This window comes from Teleopsis dalmanni, chromosome X (assembly GCF_002237135.1).
Source record: "Teleopsis dalmanni isolate 2A chromosome X, ASM223713v2, whole genome shotgun sequence".
Taxonomy (NCBI): Eukaryota; Metazoa; Arthropoda; class Insecta; order Diptera; family Diopsidae; genus Teleopsis; species Teleopsis dalmanni.
Genome location: NC_051848.1, coordinates 10,157,831 through 10,174,872, shown reverse-complemented (window position 1 = coordinate 10,174,872; position 17,042 = coordinate 10,157,831). Strand labels below are relative to the sequence as shown.

The 17,042-nt window shown below is 34.1% G+C and overlaps 4 protein-coding genes across 4 annotated transcripts; 2 read left to right on the top strand and 2 right to left on the bottom strand.

Moving 5' to 3' along the window:
- The first annotated feature begins 425 nt into the window (after nucleotides 1-425).
- LOC119689241 (coiled-coil domain-containing protein 47) lies at nucleotides 426-2,830 on the top strand. The gene is made up of 5 exons (XM_038104030.1): nucleotides 426-1,224; nucleotides 1,283-1,440; nucleotides 1,722-2,005; nucleotides 2,062-2,409; nucleotides 2,467-2,830. Exons 1-5 carry the CDS (start codon nucleotides 797-799, stop codon nucleotides 2,704-2,706), a joined length of 1,458 nt encoding a protein of 485 aa, XP_037959958.1. The 5' UTR covers nucleotides 426-796; the 3' UTR covers nucleotides 2,707-2,830.
- Nucleotides 2,831-4,111: 1,281 nt separating this feature from the next.
- LOC119690263 (girdin homolog) lies at nucleotides 4,112-6,475 on the bottom strand. The gene has a single exon (XM_038105283.1). The coding sequence runs from the start codon at nucleotides 6,283-6,285 to the stop codon at nucleotides 4,504-4,506; it is 1,782 nt and encodes a 593-aa protein (XP_037961211.1). The 5' UTR covers nucleotides 6,286-6,475; the 3' UTR covers nucleotides 4,112-4,503.
- A 2,542-nt stretch (nucleotides 6,476-9,017) lies between these two features.
- Nucleotides 9,018-11,445, top strand: LOC119687835. The gene has a single exon (XM_038102350.1). It carries the CDS (start codon nucleotides 9,060-9,062, stop codon nucleotides 11,067-11,069), a length of 2,010 nt encoding a protein of 669 aa, XP_037958278.1. The 5' UTR covers nucleotides 9,018-9,059; the 3' UTR covers nucleotides 11,070-11,445.
- LOC119687836 (protein Spindly) lies at nucleotides 11,439-14,943 on the bottom strand. The gene is made up of 6 exons (XM_038102351.1): nucleotides 14,257-14,943; nucleotides 14,022-14,187; nucleotides 13,004-13,219; nucleotides 12,788-12,929; nucleotides 12,457-12,555; nucleotides 11,439-12,385 (listed from the first exon to the last, which is right to left on the bottom strand). The coding sequence occupies exons 1-6, from the start codon at nucleotides 14,785-14,787 to the stop codon at nucleotides 11,533-11,535; spliced, it is 2,007 nt and encodes a 668-aa protein (XP_037958279.1). The 5' UTR covers nucleotides 14,788-14,943; the 3' UTR covers nucleotides 11,439-11,532.
- Between the last annotated feature and the right edge of the window lie 2,099 nt (nucleotides 14,944-17,042).

The following is a 17,042-nucleotide window of genomic DNA, read 5'->3' as shown; positions in this document are numbered from 1 at the left end:
ATATCTATTAAAGTAGTGTGCACAGTGATAAATTTCTTTCCTTCAAACACACTTTTTGTTAATAAATGAAGCAAAGTTATTTGAAGTAGAAATGAAAATTATTATTGGAATCAAAGATATAATGTTGATAAAACAAGCTTCTGAAAGTTTCTATAGTTGGATTGTAGAAAGTTCTCACTGCATTAATCCTTTTCACATATTTTAGTTTATATAGTATCGTTTTAGTTTCTATTTAAATCGTTTCATTTTTAAATAAACGAAATATGCCAGTGTGAATAAATTAGTAAACATGCTTTATGTGTCAGTTTGAACAGCACTTAAATATAGTATGTAAGAATAATATATTCTAAGAACTTAAATTATTATTAAATTATTAATATTAATTTTTTATATTATTTAGCATTTAGAGCATTTAATATATGTTAATTTTGCAAAAAGTGCTGACTCACGTTCGATATGGGGCAAGAGTGTTCATTGTTTAAGTTATTTCTTCATTACATAGGCTTGGCAACTCTACTTTCTTTTACCAGTTTTGTCCTAGTTTTTTATTTGAAGGCACACAGCTGCTGTAGTATTTATTAAGAACTTGGAAAGTAAAGTGGAGAGGAAAGTAGTTAGGAAATTAATAGCTAAAATTGTATTAAAATAGTTGCATATAAAATCGTCTACAAATGACAACATTATTATCGATTTATAAGTGGATTTAAAATATTTCGAAATCACATTTGGGTTGATGACATTGCTTGAATTCGACTTTTATACATTTTATAGGTTATGATAATATTTTTCATTAATTATGTTGAAGATAAATTTATTGGGAACCTTGGTTTTGATCTCAATTCTCTGTAATATAACTGGCGGTCACGTGGTTAGCGCGTCATCTTTTGATGAAAATGAGTTTGCTGACTTTGAAGATTTTGATGCTGATGATGATTTCATTGAACTACCGGTCGCTACTCCTGCGACAACAGCTAAAATGGAAGATAACGTAGTTCAAATTAATAACAACAAAGTTGACAATGATGCACCAGCAATAGAAGCAGACGAAGAGAAGAAATATTTTGATACGGAAGATGGTACTGTGGAGGATGACGATAGTGAATTTGAACATTTTCAAGATGAGGAAGAATTTGAGGGTTTCGATGGAAATGACAGGCGGGAACCGCCTTCGGATCATAAGACTGAACCTAAACTAACTGTTGCTAAAATACCAATGCATTTTCGGTAAATTGTAAATATTCAAAAGTAATGCATGACATTAATTTATTTTTTGCATTCGCAGTAGTCATTGGGATTCTTATTGGATGGAAATGCTAATGTTGGCGGGACTTCTGGCTTATTTCGCTAACTTCTTTGCGGGTAAATCAAAAAATGCTAGACTTGCTCAACAATGGTTTTCTACTCATAAAAGTTTACTTGAGGACAACTTTGTACTCGTCGGTAAGTAAATGTGTTCTTTATTACTTGATCCAATGAACTCATAAGAGTTTTTAGTTCTAATAATCCAAATCAAATTTTAATCTATTGAAAAAAATTTTGCATTTATAAGAAAGTAAAGTAATTGAAAAGTAAAATTGAACATTTTTGAAATCATATGACTTGTTATATTTATGTTATAATGGGCCAATCAATTCAAAAGCAAGCTAATTTTTAGATTTTTAATTTTCATTTAAAAGGATGAAATTCGTTTAATTATAAACAATTTGGTTTTCGTTTTTAAGGTGACGATGGTAAAATTGAGAATGAAAATCCTGGTCTTATAAAAGAGAGCGAAAGCTTGTACACGTTATGGTGTTCTGGACGTACCTGCTGTGAAGGTATGTTAGTTGAACTGAAGATGATCAAAAGACAGGATTTAGTTGCACTAGTTGCGGGTCTTATGCGTCCACAACAAGATCAAGTGCATATAAAAGTGCAACTTTCTCGGAGTATAGTTGATGGTTTTGTCTTCTGTGTAGGATCGAAAAAAACTGTTACCAAGTTTTTTAAGGAATATGCAGACTTGGTAAAATTTTTAAAATTTCTTTTGATGTAAAAAAATTATTTTTTTTTCTCCAATAGAACAAGTACTGCACCCTAGTCAGTAAGCCAGAAGATCGGTACAATATGCCGAGTGGATTTAGCGTACTTTCTGAAATACCAGAAGCAACTTCAGCCGTGCTGGAGTCGCGTGTAGTTTCTGCTTTAAATAAATATCAATCATATATTGATTATATACATATATCGGATCAATTTAGCGGTCCGATTCAACAGGAAGATGCAAACAATTTGAAGCAGCCTGAGACGAAAAGCATGTTAATGGCTGGATTCAATTTACCAACAAACGTTGAAATGGAGACTGTTAAACCTTTACTTATACTTATATTTTATTTAATGGAACGTTTAAAAGTTTATCGCATGTCAAAGGAGGTACGTTTTTTTTTGTATTTTTTGGTTTCTTAAATATATTTATATTTTCCTTCTCAGGGTAAAGGTAAGGCCGACAAAAACCGTTTACGCGTGGAAGAGGAGTTTCTTAAAAGCACTCACGCTGCTCGTGCTGAAGCTGCTGCCCAACGTCGTGAAGACAAACGCAAACTAGAGAAGGAGCGCGTATTAGCGGAGGACGATCCTGAAAAGCAGCGTCGGTGGGAACTAAAAGAACAAAAGCGCCAAGCGAAAAAAAATGGTCCAAAAATGAAACGTTTAGCAGTTAAGACCGTTTAAGCTTTTAGCTCAAAAGTTATTGTTCAAATGGGTATTTTTTTATCATTTTGTCTTTAAAATGTAAATATGTACCTTGGAGATATTCAAGTTAAAAAGTTAAAATAAACTAGTGCCAGCTAATAAGCTAAAAATGTAAGTTTATATTTAACACAACACGAATCTCTTATTCTATAATTTTATATTTATTATTAACTACATCATCACTTCACTATACCAAGCAAATGTCTTAACGGATTGTAGATCTATCATAATTACAACAACAACAGCTATATATTTCGTAAGTGTTTGAATTTGAAACTATAGCCAATAGAGTAATTAACAAAACTTAAAATAAAGTTATATACGAGTCACCTCCGCCATGCACTGCGATATCTAATATATTTTTTGCTAAAGTACTACCGTGGTTATGTACAAATTATTCCAACGTTTTCATCTACTTTTTCACTATCTATCTTAATCTAATGACTGACAATGATAAATATAAACGTACACTGTCCTCTTTTAAGGTCTATTCAATCGTCAAACTCTGATGGGGTCGTGTCTGCCAATCTGTAACTTTTCTACTACCTTTTATTATATACAACTTTTTTCTGTATTCCTTGATCTACTTTCAGACTATGTGACTCCATGAGTGTTTTAGTTGTATATTGTTGTCCACATCGTCTTTGAGAATTACGGGACTCCAATAAATTGTCTGGTGACCTACCGATGGTGTTGTTGTTGTAATAAAGATGGATCCCGTAAAAGATTCGGAAGAGAAACAAAAAGACAATGGAGGGATGTGTGAGAGTTAGTGATGATAGATTATAATACTAATAACCAGAGACACCTCTGTCCTATAAAGTTAAACAAACCTTGCAACCTTAATGGGACAAAGTCATTAATCAATAGCATTCAGTGACAGTTGGCCAGAAGCGGCTGAAGCGGGGTTTCTTCCCGGAGCCGCTTGTTTACACAAACGTCTAAGTACCACTTCCCTTCTCAACAGCAACAATACCAAAAACATGCTTGTTCGTCTAACACAAATGGCTTCGCAGCGTGATCGGAAAATCAAATACAGAAATCTTGCCACCTATATTTGAGCGAAGTCATCAGTTGTTGTCGTCGCCCGCGGGGATCTACTAAAATCTCTTTGGGGAATGGGAAACGGCACTTATTGGTCGAGCTTGTTGAGTGGCTCCGGGACGTAGGCCGAATCTAGAATAAAAAAAGTTCCCATGGTTCTAGGACATTGCTTGGAACTAACCAAGCATGATGAGCTTTTTGCTACACTGGAATTTGTCTGTCCGTCCCTGTCTTGTCATTAAATAAATTCGTACATTAAAACACATTTTTGATTTGATACGCAATTTATGTTGAATATATTAGGAATCATATATATATATAGAAAAAATGACTCTAGCAAATTGAATCTCATTTTTTTTCTTCACAATATTATCAAGGAACTTTTACTTTTAATTTTTTACTACAAATTTTATGGGGAAACCCTATTGAAAACATCTTACAATAAAACAATAATCATCAATTACGCATTTTTATACTTCATTAGATATTCCATGGCCTGTCCTAGTGTCAATTGGATTTCATAGTGTGTGCGTTGAATAGATCGGCTGCGTAGTAATAGTTTAGAAAATATTTATTCGGCTTAATCATTTAATTAGACTGCATAAATATTTTTTAAACTATTTCTCTATTTTCACACTGGGAAATCCAAAGAAACTAGCAGTCGTGGAAGAAGAAATGAAGAAAGGATACACAGGTTATGTAAACTGAGAAAGCGTGGCTTGGAACATAGAATTAGGCAGATTCGTTAACAACACGGTTGTTGTTTCGAACATTCCCGCCGGACATCGAATAGATATGTCTGCGAAGTACACGTATGTGTTTCTGTGAAACTTCGAAATTATGTACCAATGTATTAAGCTGGGTCTGTAACTCGGCAATTAGGCTGTCACGTTCCTGTATCAGACTTGTTGTGGAATTTTGACTGCGACTGAGTTTCAGTTCAAGCTCGAACACGCGCTTCTGGAGTTCACGCCTTTGTTTGTCACTTTGTTCGCGTTGTCGGGACAGTGTACGTTTGCTGGCAGTCTGAACATTTTCCAACTGATCTTTCAGTTTTTGCAGTTCGTCATTTAGTTTCATTTTCTCGTGCTTCAACGCCGTATTGTAGTTCTTGAATATCTTCAAATCACGTTCAGCAGCTTTTAATCGGTTAATCGTCATAGTTTTACGTCGGCCCAGCTCCTCAATTTTTAATTTGAGTTGACTTGCTTCATTTTGTACTGACCGCAAACGTTCTGCCAGTAGACTATTCTCCTTTGAAACCTTATCGTACTTTGATTGCTCTTCGCGCATCATTTGTGGCAAATGTGCCACGTCTCTTAACTTACTATCGATTTTGCTACGCAGTTGGTCAATGCCGGACGTGATCTCCGCTTCGAGTTGTTGATTGTTAGAATTAAGCTTCTCGATTTCATGTTGTTGTGTCTGCATAATATGCTGTGCTTTGATACATCTGGAATGGTAGTCATGTAGGCAGCTCTGCTGTTGTTGGATTATATTGCGAAATTGCTGCTGCTCGCTCTGTAGACTCGCTATTGTGTTTTGTAGTTCTTTCAGATCTACCGACTTATTGAAAGTCTGAGTTTTTTGGTTTGTATCAAGTACATTTTTCAAAACCTTGTAAATATCTTTCAGACCTGCCGATCGATTGGGATGGCGAGCATGCATATTCGTGTTGTCAATTAGCGGTGGATGTTCGTTTTCCTTGTTCTCCGTCTTACGTTTGTTTATACGCTTCTGGTAAACAGATTGATTACTGTTTCGGATCGCAAAATCTGACTGTGTTGGGGGAGTGGCATTGTGATTTTTGCGTTTCTTGCGCAAATTATCATTCTCTGGAATAGACTTTGAGTTATATCCTTTTTCGATGTTCTCATTTGACGATGTATTTGTGGGTAGCATTGTCATAAAGCTGCTTCCCCTATGAAAAACCTGAGTATATTTTCGTTTTAAGGAATACTCTGAACCTGTACTACTACTGCTATCCAAATAGGCTTCATTCTCGTTTGAAGACTTTCTGCGGTTGGCTACGAAGCGATCGTGTTTCTGCTGCATTTCGTTAAGTTCAAAATTTATTTTTAAGTACTTCTCTTCCAAGTCCTTTGTAGTGTTGTTGTATTCTTTAAGTTCTTTCTTGTATTTGGAGAGTTCAGCTTTTAGCTTTGATCCCATTTCACCGTGTTTACCCAATTTGCGCTTTGGACTGGGACAGAAATTCTGCTCTAGAGAATTACTAGCATCGCTTTGACAATTCTGAATCATATGAAGTTCGTTCTGATCCTGACTAGTTTTGTCAAAGTGATCTACAGTTTGTCGAGTTTTATAACTTAAATTTTGGAAACTTGAATTTTTTGAATTGCAATGCAAATTTTCAACCGTTGCCGGAATGTCGCCGCCGGATGCGCAAGTAGGACGTCCTATGTTGTATAAATTATGCGGATGCCGTTCGATGCATTCCTCAGATTTCGCATTATGTTTTTGCGCAAACTCCGAAGTTGCACCTTTACGCTCCATTTATGACATCGACGGCAACTTTTACGGCAGAAGAAGCCTAAGTCGAATAGCTTTTTTTTTTCAATTTAGAACCTTGACACTCTTCGAACCGATTTTTTGAAAGTTCTATTTACCAACAAAAAATTTTAGTCAACTTTTCTAAGGAAATCCAAACAGAAAACAAAAAACCAAATAATTTCAAGAGGGACGACAAAATATTTTACAATAGAAAATTCTATAAAATTTTAACAGAAATATTGACTTTTTGAAGTTTCTCAATAATTTTTTTTTTTGGTATAACGATTGTTCAATATATAAATAAAATGGATATGTAGTTTTGGTAAATATGGACACTTTAAAAAGGGTTGCTTTTAAAAAAATCCCTTTGCAATCATTAATTTTTATAAGTCATCTTTTTATGGTAGTTGAAAATCATTGAAAGTCACAGTTTGAGTCTTTATGAGAGACTCAAGTGCTGGGTATGCCCGTCCAATAATTAAAGACAAAAGTTGATGAAAAAAATATCAGTGGTTTAGGGGTGGGAGTTATTGTAAGGATCACAATTAGCTTATTAGGAACAGACTCAAACCTATGGTTGAAGTTGATAGGGGTAATGCTAAAGAAGGTGATGTTAATTGTGAAAATTACAGAGACGTTATTAAATACGGACTTTATGGTCGGCATCTCAATGCCTGTGGTTGTAGGCAAAAATAATGGGAGTATTGATGGTAGGGTGGATTAAATGTGAGAACTAAGAAGCTTTTTAGGTGCAGACTCTATGAATGGTATTGCTAAACTCGCGTTTATATTTGTCCTATTCGGGATAAATGATATTAAGGGAGCTGCGTCCCAAATTTTTATTTGCATCTCAGTCCGATCTTATTATAAAATTGATTTTACAAGTAGCTGTATACCAATATCCTTTTTGGCGTTATGGCTTAGACCACAGTAGTGTTGCACCCAAATCAAGTGGAATGTAGCTAATGGGATTAATAACGAGAGGAGGGTCATGTATCAGACGTACACAAATAAGTTAGTATTCCTCGGTTTGAGTAATTTAAGTATTGATATTGAAGAAGGAATTGTAAAAGCGTTTGTAATTAGGCTTGTACTTTAAATTAATGCAATCGTAAAAGACTGCGCTTAAATAGACGGAATTTTTATGCCTGAACAAAGCGTATTGTGGGCTATGTAGGTGATGCGTACGTGAGAAGAGTCGAAGTGAGAAGAGGGTTTAAGTTAATCTGACTTTTAAATGTGTAGGCTGTTTTTGTGTGCGATATACTAGAAAGTGACCTAGCTAAATGATATAGGTATCAATCAATAAGTATGGAAACTTGTAAAGTGGTATTGCCGTTGATAAGTAGAGCTATATCAGTATGGAATTTCTTTGTTAGGAAAAAGTGTAATGTGCCATTACTTATAAGAATAAATAAAAAGTAATTTGATCACTAAGCACAATATCGTAGAGACAGCTAAATTATTTTGAACGTTTTTTTTTATTCAAAAATGCTTCCATATGAAAGCAAGAACAAGCATATGAAACATCTGGATGGATTTATAGCAAGTAGTAAATTCTTCTTCTGTTCACAGAAAAACCACTACAGGGGGAACAATCATTTCATTAATTCCATCCGGCGTCATTAATATTGCACCAAAGTTTTGATAGATTATTTTGAATCTCTAAAACGCCAGTACTTACATATCTTAACTGAATAGAGTTTACCATTAGTGACACAACGTTTTTGAAGAACACCTCATATGCGTCACTCAATTCTTTTAAATCGAATTACGCATACGTTGAATGGGGTGTACGGAATATAAAAACATCCATTCGAGAACTACAAACAAATACTTTCAAGTGGTCAGAATTTATGATAGATTATGGAGTTATCGTCAATGTTACAATACTCGTTGATGTCTCTGGAACACTTTATGGTTCTTAGTGCTTCATTGCTCAGTGAATAATTTGTCTAATGTTGAAGAAAAATCAGAAATGCAAATTAATGATAGAAAATTATTCGTGTACCCCCTTGGGGCAAGCAGAAAATTAAATTTTTTTAAACATTGATTATATGGGTTGTACGGGAGATCGGGGCACACGTTCAAGGAAATAATCAAATTCGTACAAATTAATTTATAAACAAATTTGTTTGGCGTGTATTGCAGTTTGCGTATCTACTTGCTTATGTAAACAGTGGGGATGCTTTAATGATCTCAGCGTGATATTGGAATGGAGAAGATGGAAAGCACACCTCAACTCAACACATAAATTTACTAAATTTAGAAAAGCGGCCGATGAAAAACTTTTCAATGAGAAAGCAGAAGTGTGAAACCCGCAAGTGTTTGGTGCAGTGCTGCTTCCAAATTGTGCGGCTGGGTAAAGTGTGCGAGGTTGAAAAATTCACTAGCCAACCAACACAAACACATATGGCCAAATTTCTAGTAAAAGCCTCTGCCGGAATTATACAGATCCATCACAATTATGCTTCGATAAGCAAATATTTCGAACTTTAGGCAAAAAGCTTTCTCGGTTTTTGTTTTTTAGTGCAAATGACGGAAATACTGTAAAAAAAGTATGCGTACTGAAGATGCTGAAGATGGGGGTGGGGAGGCTATTTAGGAATTGGCCGTTGCCCACTCATGGTTTTGTGAGATGAAAATGCTAAGATTTGGTGTGAAATTTTTTCGTATGTTTTCTTTAGGAAACAAATTTTGTTTAAAGTTTTCAGTTTGATTTTGAAATTTGTGCGATAATCGTGCAACTAAACGGGAGCAAATGTGAGAGCTGACTCATGCTTGAGTTCCAGCAACATTTTCAGCAGATACGTCAACAACCGAAGCGACGGCGGTGCAATTATGAAGGCCACTTACACTTACAATTCCGAGTCTTTCTATGCGTTGTTATATTTGCTTTAGGGGTGGGTGCGGGCGCGGGTGCGAGTGCGGATGAGAGTGCTGCCGGAATATTTGATGAAAATTGCTGGAGCAATAGTACGGACTGTAGGATAGCGGCAACTATAAGGTCTTCGGTAGCTGCAGAACAGATAATTAATTTGAATTGTGATATTGGTAGCTATGAGGAGCCTTTTGAACAGATTAATCAATGGAACCAAATAGACGGTGCAAAGAATGTGACATTCAATGGTTGTAACAGTTCACTTGGTAGTAATTCGGTTGGATTTGAGTTATTGCCCGATTGTAATGCGATTTCTGAAGCAACTTTTATAAAATTTCATGTGGATGCTCTGCAGAGTGTACACTGTGCCAACTCTTTAGCAGTGGATGTGCAATTAAAAGTGTTGGTTTTGAAACATAATGAGATTGGTACTATCGACGGAACTGCCTTTACCAACCTAACGAACTTGCAAGAAGTTTACTTAGTAGATAATTCATTACATCACATTGATCCTGCAGCTTTTTCTCGCCAGAGTCTACAGTTTCTTCATCTGATTCATATACAAGAAGAACCATTCTTAATTGTAAGAGATGCCCATCTCTTCGAGAACACTTCCGCTTCTAGTATCTACATTTTTTGCATCAAACGTTTAAATGTGGAGGTATTAACGCATTTAACGACAGCTTTAGAAAATTTGTATATTTCAGACACAGCCCTGAATGACGTAGAAGAAAATGTCGCTGAAGTGCTTAATCCTCTACAACTTCGAAATATTTCACTTGTTAACTGTGCTCTGAAAACGTTGGTTTTACGCGATGCTCATTGTAGTGTCACGGCACTCGACATAAGTAAAAATAATATAGAGAAGTTCAGCACAAATTGTGTCTGCGATTCCGAGTCCGAGTCTACCAGCTGTGCTTTGGAGATTTTGGATTTGAGTGAAAACTCATTGAAAAGTATTGACATGGACTGGTTTGTTGCGTTAAGTAATTTGAAGTTGCTTTCCCTACGCGGCAATATGCTCAAAAGCATATCATTAGATCAATTTGTCTCGGTGTTGCCTTCCGTTAGATCAATAGATTTGCGTGCCAACCAAATGGTCGGTTTCAAAGATATAACACAACATTTGAATTGTGATTATTTGCGCATACGGATTGATCATAATCCTTGGAACTGTGTGTGGATGTCGACGTTTGCACACGAGCACCCAGAGAAGTTTCGTATCTTTCAGTATAATAAATACATATCGAAAATTAATGTGAACGGTCTCGAATGCAGTGCGGAACAACTACCAGATGATATTTTTCCAAATGATGTAAAGTCATTTGAGAACGTCAGTGCTGATGGAAAGATCAAGACGGACGGGAATTTAAATATTTCAACGTACACACTTATTTATGGGAATCCATGGGATTTGAAACGGAACCAACGTGCAGAAGCCTTGATAATTGTCTTCTTGCTACCAGTTGGTATAGCATTTTTATTTTTATTATTATATATGTGGATACATTGTCAAAAAATTTTTCATCTCTCATACTACCGTTCAAATCCACTTATTGGTAGTTGCACAGCAGGACGTGCAGCAGAGCGATTTGATATAGTGCGTCAATTGCCGCCTTCAACTGGTACTTATGGCACAGCTGCTAATAATAACGAGGATTATGAAATTCCGCTTAATTCCTTCTGCAATTGTAACAATGCAACTAGAGAAAATCACAAATGCTTCCTCGTCAATCATGCCACATACGAAAATCCACCGATAGATCAGCCATTTAAGTTGTACGAAGAAATAAACGAAGAGGAGGGCAATATGGAAACCATCAACTCAGATGTACCGCCAAATGAGCAACCACTTGAAGGTACAGCTGTGCATCCATTGTATGATCATTTATCCTTTTCAATGTGATTGTGAATCAAGCGTATAACGCTTTTAATCCACTTAACTCTATACGTTCGATATGATGAAATGTTCTGTTGCAGAAGTTCTGTGATGAGCTGCAATGATAACCTGTAATCGATTTAGATTTAAAATAAGCTGAGAGCTCTAACCATACTCGGTGCAATTATTTCAAAGTTTAGCTAGCATATCTCAAGCTAAATGGACAAAGGCTTGAGTCATTTTAACCCACTTAAGTAAGCAAGTGAATATATTTATTATTATTTTACGACTACTTATTTTACGATACTTCGAGAGAGTATTTTTACTTGTAATTTTTCACAAATAAATCAATAAACGTGGTGTGTAATAATATTTTAAGTTTAATTGAATTGAATCGTATGTGTAGCTTTGTAAATAAATGAAATAAGAAATAGAACATAATTAAATAAAACTATAAAAAGTATTTGTTGATACAATGGATATTCCCAAGTCAGTTCGGTTTTTGTTTAGCACTCACGACAATTCGTCGCACGATTACATTGGATTTGGCATTTGACTGTTTATTGGTCGCTTCATCACTTTCCTTTTTATACGGAGTAACATTGTGTATGCGTGCCAAATTTTGTGAAAATTTAACATTTTTATTTGTTTGTTTCATGAAATCATTTTGTTTAGCGAGTATAGAACGCCGTGGCGGAGAATTACGCCTTGTAGGAGTCAAATTCATCTTTAACATATTATAGCTGGCTTCATCGATTTTTGCATAGTAAGTGGTTTTGGGTGAGGTGGGTGTCGCAGTGACAGTTTCTGGATTTCTGGCAATTTTCGGAGTTACATTGAATTTTATTGGATTTACATTTTCATCATTTTCGGTTTTTACTCGATCAAGTTGAGTGACGTCGGGATTTTCAGTCAGTGACGTATTTGTTATATTCGGAGACGATGAAACATCGCTACATTCTGCTTTTGTAGTGCTCTCTTCATATACAGTTGGACTTGAATTATAATTTTTTAGATGCTCAACTTCCGGAACTATACCAAACCTTGATCTACACATTTTAGGTGCATTGTCAAACCCTGTTTCACACATTTTAGGTGAATTGTTTTCTTCATGACTAGAAATATTTAAGTTTCTTAAGTCTTGCAGTTGTAGATTTTTGACAATATTTTTTTCAGTATTAAATTTAGCAGTCTGTGTGATGTTTGGTTTAGCGGAATCGAGCTGCTCTTGAGTTATATTATATCTCAAGTTATGAGCTGACTTAAATGCAATATTATTTTCAGTCAATAAATTTTCACGATCAAGTAGAATGCAACGGTGCTTAAGCGTTTCAAAGCGCCAACTAAATAAAGATATAACAAATTACTATATAAAAGTACATAAAGGAAAATCAGTTATATGAATAAGTATTACCGTGCCATCTCCTGCTGTGAGTTACGCAATTGTTCTTCCAAGCTTGCCTTTTTTAAACGTACACTGTACAACTGACTTCTAACATTGTCGGTTTCTTCTCTAAATAATGGAAATTTCGTTGTAAAGGAAAGTAATTCCATTTTATTTTAAAATACTTTATATATGTATATAATAAATGGAAATGAGATACACATGAATACGACACAATGAAACGTGTGCTGAATGTAAGCTAATATTAATTTATAGTATAAAATACGGAAAACACGATGAGCGCATTAACACATCGCTTATATTTATTATTAGCTTTTCTATGCTTATAAGAAACGCATACTTGCAAAAGTCTAGCATTGAGCCCAACCACACAACACCTTTGTCGTTGGCCAAGTCCTTTAGGCGCTCCAGCGATTGTTTGTACTTCATCTCGAGTTCGCCATTCTGTTGGTTTAAATGTCCTAAACGTTCATTGAGTTTTTCTGCAAATGTTAGTGGTTTTAACATATATATATTACCATAACAAAAGCCTTCGTTCATTATTTTAACTATTTACCTTGATAGGTTTTATCCGCTTTACAAAATATTGAACAGCAAGCCTCCAATTCAGTGTGTATGGCGATGTTCTCACGCTTTAAACGACGTATTTCATGTTCACTTTCACCATAAATTTTTTTCATTTTCAGATAACTTTTCTTCTGGGCATTAAGAAGCTGCATCATAGCTTGACGTTGGTCATCAACTTCAGCAAATAGCGAGTTTCCTTTGCGATCTAAAGGACGAGAGTATTTCATTTTAATTTCTTTAATACAACAAATGATTGCAAATGGAATTTAAAAATTGCAGGAAATATTAATTCACAAATAAAAGAATTTTGTGTTTTATTTAATATTAGGAAACTTACGAAAAAATATCTTTATCAGTATTTCGAACCAAAAATTAAAAGAATTCTAGTTTCGATTGCCGTTTTAGTTACGGTTCGAAGCTACAATTAAAATTATAACTGAATAAAATGGATGAATGAATATGAATGCAAGTCCACAAGGATCTGTCTGTGTAGTTCTTTTTGCGAGTGCAGGACGGCTTTTAGTTGTCGAACTCGACGAGTAATTTCAGGATATAGCCCCGGTCACTCTTGAAATCATTATGAATAGATGGTAACTGATTATTGAAACCAAGCTATATATTCCATATATAGCTCATAATGAAACCATAATCATATATGAATATGAATAGATGGTAATTGCTTATTGAACTCAATGTATATAGCCCATATATAGCTCATAATGAAACCATATTCATATATGAATATGAATAGATAGTAACCGGTTATTGAAACCAAACTATATAGTCCATATACAGCTGATTATGAAACCATATTTATATATGAATAGGAATCGATAGTAATTGATTATTGAAACCAAGCTATATAGTCCATATATAGCTGATTAGTAAACCATTTTCATATATGAATATGAATAGATGGTAACTGGTTATTGAATCCAAGCTATACAGTCCAAGTTTAAATTTTTGAATTGAATTCCTGCATGGAAACTTCTATTATTCACACTTACCGACGTTCTCTGGTGCAGATGATAACATCATTAATTTGGCATTGGTCTCAGCTAATTGCTCTTGTGTGCATTCCAAAAGTTGTACATTCTCTTCTAATTCATCGCGCTTGCAATTTAGATTCTGTTCCAAGCAGAGAACTTGATCCTGTAAAATTGCTATATTTTTCTGTTATATAGCATATTATTTCATAAATACATTTTTTAAAGTCTATTTAAATAAAATCTATCAACTTACTTCACGCTCAGCTATACTTAGTGTTGATTGCACATTTGATTCTTCATATTCTACCAGTTTCTTCAATAGTTCACCGTTTTGCCGTTCTAACAAAGAAATTCGTTCAGCATATTCATTTGTTAGTTCAATATTATCAAGTGATTTGTCCTTATTTTTATTTTCTCTTTCCAAATCGACGTATTTTAACTTTTCACGTAGCTCGTCATTTTCAGTATATAATGCATCATAGTCTTGTTGTAAGGTGTCTTGCTTTATCTTCGCAGTGTTGTGCTTACGACGGAGCTCCTCAATTTCTGCACGTAGAGTTTTGTTCTCTTCGCCGACTTTGCTATTATTTATTAACTGTTCCAATTCTTGTTCGAGATAAGCTTGACTAGCCGTAGTAGTTTCCAAATTTCGCTTCAATTCATGTATGCGCTGCGTGTCATGCTCGTTTGCGATTTTTAATTTAGTATATTTTTCATGTAAATTAAAGTATTGCTCCAGCAGTTCATCTGTCGAAAGCAAACCCAGCTCTTCTAAGCATTCCATTTTATTTATTATATTATTTAAACTATTTTTATGGCACTTTTTTAAATGTTTACTACTTTTGCATGCCGCCAAGCTTGAAATCTTTCACGAACTCTTCGTTAACATTTAATTGAATTGAACGAAAAATGCATCAGTATTGCCAACAGCAAGAAATAAATTATTTTTTGAAATTCCACAGCACTGTCAAGTAAACGAAAAAATGATTATAATTTTTTTATAATGCCTACTTAATTGGCAGCACATGTTCGAGTTCACAATAACAATAAAATTATAAAGCACACAAGTTTATCTTAATTAAAATCAAATTCATAAGGTATTTTTCGTGCTACTCTTATTTGACCGAACTATGATTGTTGAAATTTGACAACTAATGTCGTATGTATGACGTCATATGTATATGTTGCTTTGCATGTTTGGTATGAGAAATTCTGTTGATTTGTAGTTTCGAACATTTATTTATATATAAAACAGACGCTTAACTTACTATACTTATTGTAAAATGGTATACATATAACTATGGCAAATTGTTTTTTCTGTATTAATTAACTTAAGCAGGAAGTAGACGATGCTACATGTTTGCAGACAAGGTATTCGTGCTATCAAATCGCACCGTGTATATTTAAGTTTGCATACCAAATTTCGGTCTGCGACATGTATGCGGTAAAATTAAAACTTTTCAATTATTTGTTAAGTCTGCACACATGTTATGAACTCTGTGGAAAATAAATTAAAATGAAGTATGCAAACCTTGTTTCAAAATGTATAACAAAGCGCATACTTGAACTTCATACTAGGTGTGCTGATATGTAGCATCGTCTATACCATGCTTTAGAATAATTGTGTGTAAATAGAATAAACACAGATATATGTTCATTCAATATACATGTTCGATGAAAAATATTTCCATATTATTTAAATTTTCTGATGATAAAAGCAGTAGTTGTGAATCTATGTTAATATTTACTAATTATAATGTTTAAATTGAATTTTTAATTTAATTTTCGTATTTTTACTGTAATTTGCTTCTTTCAAGCAGGAATTTTTTTACATATTTCTCATTTTGAATTTTTTTATTTTTTTACTGGCAGCGCTCGCCATCAAACCTTATATTGGCTTATTCACTTTCTACATAGCGCCATCTCTGATGAAAATATAATTCAGGCGTTGTCAGATCTTGCGAATATTGTCCTAAAGAAATTGAAGTTAAAAATAATTGTGTGATTTGAGATAATTTTGTATAATTTCTGAGAGAGTTTTATTGTTTTTTATCGTTTCTGTTCATTCTAAGATATTCTTTGGTGGGAAGCCAAAAACTAAAAACAAAAATGTTAACAGCTTATATATAGTATAATAATATATATAACTAATCTAACTTATATAACTTATGTGTATTATAATATATTAGACTTTTATACTCCTCTTAACTTTCATTTTCCAGAAATCGGAAGCTAGATGCCATGAAATATATAGTAAAACATTAGCTTATCTTATCTATTCGTAACCTGCTATTGCCTAGTAATTAGTCTATATGCTTTCACACGGTTTTAGGAAAAATGTGTATTGTCTGGAATTTTCAATTAATTAGATAATTAATTATATAATTGTATAATTAGATTTATCAATAGTCTTTATTTGTTCGGGTTAGCGTAGCTAACGTTTCTTCCCATAGCAATAATTATAAAAATAATGATAATTGGTTAAACTCATAATTGATTAAATGTCACGTCTTGACGTCTGTTTACTTAGTGATAGCTAGATGTTTAAAACTAGAAGAGATGTGGTACCACTAAGCGCTGTACTCGTGCTCATGTTCTGAGTGAGTCTTATCAAATAATGCCCACTGCCGGCTCTAATGAAGTAATAAAGGCAAACCCTGCACAAAACGGTCTGTTAGTGTAATAACCAGTAGAGATCTATATGGCAGATAATATAAAAGAAATTACAAATTCTAATATATGTGTTAGGATATGGTTGCATAAATGATTTGTGAAAGGAGAAGGGATTGTTAGGGAAGAAGGGTGTGGGATGTCTATTGAAGCTAAGCTGAATCAAGGAGGAGAAACCCAGCAATGGGTGTGTGCATTCAGACATGAAAATAGATGGGTGCTATCATGGAAGGTAGAATAGTATTTTATTTGTTTACGAGTATGGTGTAACAATCGGTATACTAATGTAGTCTTATAACTTATTTGGAGTACCAAAAAAAGGAAGTTTATAAATAAAGTAAAACGTTAATTTATTTTTAAAAACATTTA

What these genes read in the sequence shown, in the direction of transcription:
- LOC119689241 (XM_038104030.1), top strand. Translation starts at nt 797, where the DNA reads ATGTTGAAGATAAATTTATTGGGAACCTTGGTTTTGATCTCAATTCTC. An exon ending in AAAATACCAATGCATTTTCG is followed by an intron (nt 1,225 to 1,282) that starts GTAAATTGTAAA and finishes TTGCATTCGCAG; the next exon opens with TAGTCATTGGGATTCTTATT. An exon ending in TTAAGGAATATGCAGACTTG is followed by an intron (nt 2,006 to 2,061) that starts GTAAAATTTTTA and finishes TTTCTCCAATAG; the next exon opens with AACAAGTACTGCACCCTAGT.
- LOC119690263 (XM_038105283.1), bottom strand. Translation starts at nt 6,285, where the DNA reads ATGGAGCGTAAAGGTGCAACTTCGGAGTTTGCGCAAAAACATAATGCG.
- LOC119687835 (XM_038102350.1), top strand. Translation starts at nt 9,060, where the DNA reads ATGCTTGAGTTCCAGCAACATTTTCAGCAGATACGTCAACAACCGAAG.
- LOC119687836 (XM_038102351.1), bottom strand. Translation starts at nt 14,787, where the DNA reads ATGGAATGCTTAGAAGAGCTGGGTTTGCTTTCGACAGATGAACTGCTG. An exon ending in AGCGGATAAAACCTATCAAG is followed by an intron (nt 12,930 to 13,003) that starts GTAAATAGTTAA and finishes TAACATTTGCAG; the next exon opens with AAAAACTCAATGAACGTTTA. An exon ending in TCAATGCTAGACTTTTGCAA is followed by an intron (nt 12,556 to 12,787) that starts GTATGCGTTTCT and finishes TCCATTATTTAG; the next exon opens with AGAAGAAACCGACAATGTTA.